General features: G+C 46.5%; 1 protein-coding gene across 2 annotated transcripts in view; it reads left to right on the top strand.

Annotated features, from left to right (window-relative positions):
- The window catches only part of MRPL4 (mitochondrial ribosomal protein L4), a 10,773-nt gene extending 3,069 nt beyond the window's left edge, over positions 1-7,704 (top strand). Inside the window, exons 4-9 of one of the 2 annotated variants that reach the window (XM_004689036.2) lie at positions 622-673; positions 1,448-1,565; positions 2,553-2,659; positions 2,777-2,886; positions 2,965-3,041; positions 4,431-7,704. In XM_004689036.2, the coding sequence (XP_004689093.1) occupies positions 622-673; positions 1,448-1,565; positions 2,553-2,659; positions 2,777-2,886; positions 2,965-3,041; positions 4,431-4,576 (610 nt within the window). In that variant the 3' untranslated portion in view covers positions 4,577-7,704. Of the gene's footprint in view, positions 1-621; positions 674-1,447; positions 1,566-2,552; positions 2,660-2,776; positions 2,887-2,964; positions 3,042-3,295; positions 3,464-4,430 lie in introns of those variants that run through there. The other variant, XM_012729862.1, reaches the window with a different exon arrangement.
- The last annotated feature ends 1,093 nt before the right edge of the window (positions 7,705-8,797 follow it).

Here is an 8,797-nt window from a genome sequence, read left to right as displayed (position 1 = left end):
GGGATTGCTGGGTCGTAGGGAAGCTCCATGTTAGCAGTTTGAGGAACCTCCAGTTTTCCATAGTGGTTGTACTAGTTTGCATTCCCACCAGGGGTGCAGGAGAGTTCCTTTTTCTCCACATCCAGCCAACATTTGTTGTTGCTAGTTGTTTGAAGATGTGCCATTCTCACTAGGGTGAGGTAGTATCTCATTGTGGATAGCCACAGTTTTTTAGAGATCACAGAGATCAATTTTACTGAAATAATAGTCTTATACATCTAAAATGTCATTTCAACACGTGGCCTGTGTCTACCATGTTGACAGCACACGGTTAGAGAGGCAAACCAGTTCATAAGGAGGGTGGTGGTAAGCTGTAATGATAACAGAGCAGTAAGATACTGAGGAGGAAGAAGAGCTGGCTCTTTCTTTAGCAAGGAGGTTCCCCTTAAAGATACTATTTGGACTGAGAAGGAACCAGTAAAGAATTTCTGGCAGAGGGAGTGGTGAGTGCAAAAGCCTAGAGCCATTTTTACAAGAGAAGCCCAGGAGCAGGAAGTAGGAGCATGGGGTTTTGTCTTTGGGATGTGGGCCCAGGGAGCGTGTTAAGTGGAGGTGGGCCTCTTGTTTCTCCATCCTCCATAGGCTGGATACCGTATACCAGGTTGCCATCTGGCAGAAAAACTTCAAGAGAATTGTGAGTGCCCCTCATGGGATGAAAGAGTTGGGGTGGGTCGACCCAACCATGCTTTCTCTAGACGTCACAGCTTGTGCCCCTTGTTCACTCACGGGTTTTTACCACTTTCCTGAGTACCCACTATGCACTGAACATTGTACACGAGACAGGCAAGATCCTGCCCTTGAGAAATTAAGTCTAGTTGGAGACATGAATGTGGATCACATAGCCATGCCTGTACGTGTGTGAGTAGGGAAGTAGTCCCAGAGAAAGGGGCATTTTAACCTTGAGTGTGCAGAAGGAGCTAACTAGGTCAGGGGGGATACAGCATTTGCAGAGACCACCTAGCAGGAACCAGCAGAGATTCCGTAGGAGCTCTGATCTGGATCTTATGTCAAGAGCAATGAAGAAGCAGTGCTCAATCAGGCTCTCTGCTTTCTATCTTCCCTTATTAGGAGTATGGCAAGACCTCCATCTATACCCTCCCCGACTCCCCATTACCTTAGGAACAAAGTCCTAAGCATCAGAAACCCTCTAGCTCTGGCTTTTCATACAAAACCGAGCTCCTACCCTGTGCCAGTCAGCAGTCTCTGCCTTTCTGAAGCTAATGTGGAGTGGAGGAGCAAACTCTTGTTTCCTTGTCCTGGCCTCCCTCCCACGGCCCTGTGTGCCCGACCCTGTAAGCCCTGCTCTCCAGCTGCTGGCCCGCTGCTGTTTTTCCTGAGCCTGCCACCTTTTGAACTGCAGTAACATCTGCCTCCTGAGCCTCACACCCTCCTTACTTTGCACCCACAGAGTTACGCTAAGACCAAGACTAGAGCTGAGGTGCGGGGTGGTGGCCGGAAGCCCTGGCAGCAAAAAGGCAGTGGACGTGCGAGGCATGGCAGCATCCGCTCCCCAATCTGGCGAGGAGGTAAGTGGGATAAGGTGTTTGGGGGACCCCACCAGGGTCTGGGCATTTCTTGGGACACACTTGCCCACACTGGTGTGCTGCCTCATCAGTTTTGTTTCTTCCACTTCGTTAGCCCTTCTGGGTAGGACAGCTCTGGTCTCATCACACTGGTCACAGTCCCTTTTGGCTCCATTTCCTATCTCACTTCTCCTGACCTATACTTCACCACAGCACCCAGAAGGAGCTTCCCGAACCTCCCAACTTGGGTAGCCTCTGTGTAGAGTATGAATTCCTTCCCTTGGTATTTTGGCCTGGTGGCTGCAGACTCCAGTCCCTTGTCCCCTCCATGTTCTCTGTTACCAAACAGAACACACTCAGAGTTGTCTCCCTTTCTTCTTGTCACCTCCTCATCTTTCTACTGTGTGGAGGTCAGACATTCTCCAGAGGCCTTTCCCAACCTCTTTTGGGTACGGCATCCCCCCATATTCCTTGTGCTGCCCCACACAGCCCTGATTCCCTCTGTAGCAAAGCGTCTGCCTGAATGTAAATGACGTCTAAGGACAGGGATTTTGTGTCACGCTTGACCTCTGGTGCTCCTGATACACATTCTGCTCGCCCCATTGCAGCGCATACCAGATCCTATTTCCCCTGTAGACACGGAGCTTTTAACTTTCTGTCATTGCTGCATTAATGTTGATGCTTTTTGGTTAAGCTCTCACTGGGTTCTTTCCATGTTCTGTACTGTAACTCATGGTCTCTTGTGAGTTAGGAATTGTCAGGTCTTGGGTTTGGCAGCTGAGGAAATGGAGCTGCAGTGAGGTGAAATCTCCTGTCCCCGGTGGCGCTGGACCTACCCTTCCCTCAACCTTAGCTAAGACCTTCCCCCCTTGTTAGAGTTCAGCCCGGCTACTGGCACCCACCCCTCCCTCACTCCCATATGAGCCAGTAGCATCAGCTTCTGCCCCCAGGCCCACTGAGGCCTGCACCTACTCACTTCTGACCCTACAGGAGGCATTGCCCACGGCCCTCGGGGCCCCACGAGCTACTACTACATGCTGCCCATGAAGGTGCGAGTGCAGGGCCTCAAGGCGGTACTGACCATTAAACTCTTCCAGGTATGGCTCTGATCCCGCTGGGAGCCCCTGGGGTCCTGGGGAGTAAGTGTGGAAATGGGGTGCCCAGGCAGCTTCCAGGGACTACGGGAGCCTCAGTCTGTCTTACCGTCTCTCTAGGATGACCTGCATGTCGTGGACTCCCTGGAGCTGCCAACTGCAGATCCCCAGTACCTGACAGAACTGGCCCGTTACCGCCGCTGGGGGGACTCTGTGCTCCTTGTTGACTTGTGAGGAGGCTGGGCGGGGGCAGGGAAGAAGGCCAAGCTCACACTTCTGCAGGGCTCATCTCTTCATCTCCCTTACAGAACGCATGAGGACATGCCACAGAATGCTGTTTCAGCCACCTCTGGGCTCAAGACTTTCAACTTGGTACCAGCTATTGGTGAGCAAAGGGCCCCAGTTTCCACCTGTAGAGAGTAAGATGAGTTCAAACTTTGTATCTACCACCGGGTCCTCAACCCAGCCATCACTCTGCCCACAAGGAGATTCTGGAGAATAATGCCAGAGCACTTCAAGGTGATGTCTCCCTGGAGTGAGTTCAAATGCTCCTCACTGGAGAAGTAGAGAAGGAGAATCACTTCTGTCCCACACACATGATGCACATCACCTTGCTGAACAACCTCTCCTATTCTCCAGGCCTCCCGTCAGCTACGTGTGGGCTCCCACAGGAATCTAAGTACATGAGAACTCCTTCCTTCCAGTGATTCTGACGCCAAACCATGCTGTCACCCTCCACTCCACTCCAGTCTTTTTGTTTTTAAAGATTTGTTTATGCATACAGAACTGGGGTACAGGGCAGAGGTGTGGGGACAGTGAGAGGACTCCCTGGAGCTGCCAACTCACCAGAGACAGAGTGGGAAGTAGAACAGGCAGACAGAGTACACTGCTGAGGGGAGCAGCGGGCAAGACAGGCAAGACTGCTGCGTTATGTGGGTCACCTTCCTGGCCAGGGATCAAATTTGTGCTGCAGTGGCTACGGACAGCTTCATAGGGCTGTGCTTTAACCGGTTGTGCCACCAGGTAGGGCCCCCACTCCAGTCTTTTAGCTCATTCTGTCACCTCCATCTTTAAACATATAATCACAGTCCTGCTGCTACCACCTCAAATGGTCAGACCCTGCCATCTCCCATCTAGACCTGTCTGGCCATTTCCTGGTCCCCTGGCTCTCTTTGCTCCCACAGTCTGTTCCCCTTTGCCACAGCCAGAGGGCACTTGTGAGCACCTTGGCCAGGTCCATCTCTGCCTACCACCCTCCAAGACCCACATTGCTGGGGTCCCTTAGGTAAAGGCCAAGTCCTCCACAGGCTCTGCATGAGACGCTTCACCTCCCTGCGCTGCCCTGCCCCCAGCTGTAGCCACTGCCCGCCCTCAGTACACTGTATTCATCATCATCATTATTATTATTATTTATATATATTTTTTTTTTACATCATTCTTCATTTTGTGCATTTTTTTCATCTCAGTTGTAACACTGTATTTATTCTTATGTTATCTCCCCCACTGGAGTGTAAGGTAGGTATTACGCCCAAGCACAGAAGGGCGTATGAGCAGCTTTTGATTGAAGTTGAAGTTGATGAACTAAGAGTCTCACCCAGGGTCTCTCTGGAGGGGAGCCAAAGTTTGGACCCTGGCTGCAGGGCTTATGATTTGTGCCATTCTGGGGTATCTCGATGGGAGGGGTGGAAGCCTGCTTCCCAAAGGGTGGCAAGGGTTTCCAGACATCGGAGGCCAGGGAAGGTTAGGTCTGCCCTGACTGTCCCCTGTCCCCCAGGTCTGAACGTGCACAGCATGCTCAAGCACCAGACCCTGGTTCTGACCCTGCGCACAGTCGCCTTCCTGGAGGAGAAGCTGCTCTGGCAAGACTCACGCTACACGCCCCTGTACCCGTTCCGCCTGCCCTACCGTGACTTCCCCTGAACCCTGGCCCCGGGTGCCTCTGGGCACGTCGGCTGCTCTTCTTCCTGCACTGTACTCCATGCCAAGCACCTGCTCTGAGCCAGGCCAAGCCCCTGACTGACTTGGGTTCCTGAAGCCCACCCTTTGAGAGTGGCACTGCCAGGACCCCCTCATCGGACATACAGAGTGGCTGAGCGGGCATCATTCCTGGAAAGAGACAGTTGAGCAGAGATTACCTCATTCTTGTCCCAGTTCACCTTTGTTTTTAAGATAAATTTTATTTTTTAATCAAAATAATCAGGAGAAACAGAACAATTCCTGGCTATTTTGTGAATAATTCCATTTGGTGACTTGGGTTCATTCCTTGGTGCTGGGCACTTCTGGGTGCCTCTCCACTCAAGGGGTGACTATAATGCTATTTACAGAAAGATCTTGAACCAGTTTCCCTAGGTTGACTCAGCCAACGCACACAGAGGAGTGTAGGCGCCAGTGATCGCTAGGAGCCCCTTCCTGGCGCCTGTCTGCTCCTGGTAACTTGTCCTATTCAGGGTGTGTGTTTCCACTTGTTAAGATCATCCAGAAGCAATGTGCAGACCTGAAATTGCATCATAATCTCCCGTAAGCAGAGTTAGAAAAGCAAATATGTCAGTAAATGAGCAAATATTTTTTAAAACACCACCCCGCTATTCTAGTTCTTGAGTTGCCTAAGGTTGTTTGTCCCCGAAGTTAATTTTCACTAGTCTTAGCACAAAGATAATATGGTGAGTTTATTTAAAGTGGCCAGGATTGCTGTGGGAGTTTGTGAGCCCAACTGGCTGGGCCTCTATAGTGGTTGCCCATTGGTTGGGCCGCCTCTCAATGAAAAACATCCTTGGAATGCCTCTTGCTTGAGAGTGTCTTCTAAGCTCAGAACGCATTCTCTGAAAATCCTCAGTGGACATAAACTTTGATTTAATGAAGTTAAGAAATGGCCATTGGGAGCCAGTAGTAAAGAGTACAGAGACTGAGCAGGAAATGCAATTGGAGCTGAAGCCACGCCTTGACTGACTTCTCACTGTGCCGCTCGCCAGCCTGTGTAAAACCTACCTCACCTGGTCTAGAGAATCATAGCTACAGGTAATGGGGACCCCACTGGCTACATCACAGCTGTCAAAAAATCACAGCTGTGAGACCTGCCCATGTGGATATTTTAAAGAAATGGGTCAGAATCTATCTGTTGCCCTATACTGGCATCTGGTAGGCAGATCAAAAATGGAAGTAACCAGGGTTGGAAAGTGTGGACCTCTCGTGGGGTCCGGGACCTGGGGTCTGCCTGTGAAGGACAAACCAGAGGGATGACTGCTATGTCCAGCATGCAGTGAGTCTTTATTTCGCAGCGTGCTCTTTATATACTCCACATTATCAAGCTGTAACAATAGAGTATTGACTTAATCTGTCTAGACATTCTCAAGCAGTAACAATAGAGTATTGACTTATTCTAACTCTGCATCTGCTGCTCTAATTCTTGGGACACCCTGCCCAGCCCCAGATGGCCAAGCCCTTGCACACACCCAGGCACTTCTCTTGATATGCTCTTTTGCTATCTTAGACATGGCTGCTTGCTTGCAGGACCTATTTTCTCACATTCTTGGAGCTCAGACCTGGTACTTGAGAGCATTCCCCCAAGGCATATGTTTTCACAGGCCTTTCGGTATCCAAGTCCAGATGCCAGTCAAGGTCATGCAAGAGCTCTGCCAACGTTTCCCCCTTTTCTGTTTATTAACTCCATTAGCAGTCGGGAGGTGTCAAAGGCTCAGCCAGTCCGGCATCAGAGACAGGCATATCCTATAGCAAAAAGAACAGAGCAAATGAAAACAGCAAGTCCGCTACCAACACTAGGCGTAAGACTGAACCATTGAACGAGGATCCAAACCCTGCAGTGCATCAGCAATATTTTGAGCCAAATCATCCGATGATGACTGGGGTAGTTGTTGTGAAAAATATTGTTATCATCTGATCTTGTAATGTTTGTACAACCAAGGATAAGTTACCTTGTGCATAGTTGACATTATACTGAATTTGGGACCATTGGGTGGATACATTATGAAACTGAACAGAAGTTACACAAGTTACACAAGCTCACATTCCACTCAATGAAGCATGATTTGTTTTTGTAATTCCACAAACTGATCATCCAGCCATCGAAAAACCTGTTGCAGTTCTCCAGCCTTTTCTTCCAATTCATCAAGGTGTACTGGTTGCCATAAAAGGCAGGAATTATGGGACCAATTTGATATAAAACAAAATCATGAGTGTAGGGCAAAATGAACAGCTTGTCCTGCCACTGCTGCAGTGGTTGTGGTAGCGATTAGTCCCAGTATAGCAACTATTAGCCATCCGATAAAGCGTTTTGTGTGATGTGTCAGATGTCCAACATCCCGAAGTAAAGTTCCAGCAGTAGGAGATTTCTCCCAAGTTCTTGTAAGATTGACAGGCAGCCATATATGAGTATGAACACATAAAACAACAATAGATTGAGAAGAGTAGTTTACATACACGGAGGAGTTAAGACTACAAACGACAATCACAACAGGATATTGTTCATAATGAATGATTATTAAAAGATAATGTGTTAACTGATGCATACAGTATTCTAACACAAGCTTGAATATAAAAAGATGCATTATGTATAAAATGACAATGAAACATGGACTGTGAGGTGCCTGAAAAATTTCCTTTCCATGATTGAAGATCATGAGCTGCAGCATGAAGTTTCCACAAGTCGCACTGTTCTGGACCCCACCAGTCTTCTGGGGTCTTAGCAGTCCTCCTGTTGGTATTGCTGGAAGTTGTAGCCTCGATATCTGGAGACGGGGGTGGAGTCCACAAAACCTGTATCTGTAGAGTGTTTTCAGGACATCCTTTCCCCCCTTTTGATTTTATACCACCATATCTATGGTGGCACAGATTGTAGGGTATAGTCTTAAGAGACAGTCTTTCTGAGGTTTTTAGTGTATGCAAAAGAAGCATCAGTTGGTTACCAGCAGTGTCCATGAATGTATAGTATAACAATTACTACTGAAAAATAGTCTACTAGTACATGTGAAAAGAAAAAAAAGACTTGGTTTAAAAAACATACACACACACACACACACACACATATATATAACAGGAACAAGCAAAAATCTTTAAAAACTGGTTTAACTTTAAAAAAACTTTTTTTTTTACCTTTTGGAGGTCTCTGGAACCCTATAAACAAAGAAGTAGATTCTCTTTTTGGTTTAGCTCTATTTGAAGTTTTTGGAGATTGTCAAGCAAAGCCACTGAAACATATTTAAAAAAATTTTTTTTAGTTTAAGCAGACAAATTTTGTATTGAAGTTATGTAAAAACAGACTCATGAGTAGTAAAAATTACTACAATTTTTATACTGTGTTGGTATCAAGGAAAGAGAAGAAATGGAAACACAAATTAGCTCTGCTGAAAAAAATTGCAACTTTTTTTTTTTGTTGTTAGATTTTAAAAAATTGCAACATTATTGTAGATCCTGGTCATTTAAAGCAAGAAAACTTTTTGAATCAAACAAAGTATTATTTATTTATTGCTTTTAGCTCAAAATTGGTTGCATTTGCATTTTTTTTTTTTTGTAGGTTATTCAATGTCTGCTTAAGGAGCTCACAAGTTATTGGGAGCACATATTTGTAAAATCTCATAAATGAAAAAGATTTTCATATAAATTGATGAATAAGCATTAGCTTTATCATTATTTTAAAAAAATAATACAATAGTTTACTTTTACATCATTTTGTATATTTTTTCATCTCAGTTGTAATCGCCATAGGCTTCCCATCACCAAATCATCCATATGCTATCACCATTTTTTATGGTGTCCAGTGCACTTCTCCCCACCCCCATTTTTTATCCCATTCCCCGTTCCACTCCCATAAAATGTCTCTGGTATATTATTATTATTTTCTCCCCTGTCCATTATACTCCTGCTATGAGAGAAACCATCCGGTATTTTTCCTTTTCTTTCTGGCTTATTTCACTCAGCATGATCTTTTCCAGCTCCATCCATATTGCTGCAAAAAGCTTGTTTTTCTTTTTTTTGGTTGCTGAGTAATATCCCATTGTGTATATGTACCAAATCTTTTTAATCCAGTCATCCATTTTTTGGCATTTGGGCTGTTTCCATGTTTTTCCAATTGTAAATAAAGCAGCAATAAACATGGGGGTGCAGGTGTCTTTTTGAATCAGTGTTTTT

The sequence above is a fragment of the Condylura cristata genome, unplaced genomic scaffold (assembly GCF_000260355.1).
Source record: "Condylura cristata isolate star-nosed mole 26May11 unplaced genomic scaffold, ConCri1.0 scaffold00025, whole genome shotgun sequence".
Lineage (NCBI taxonomy): Eukaryota > Metazoa > Chordata > Mammalia > Eulipotyphla > Talpidae > Condylura > Condylura cristata.
Note: the sequence above shows the minus strand (reverse complement) of the source record. Positions and strands in the feature narration are given on the sequence as shown.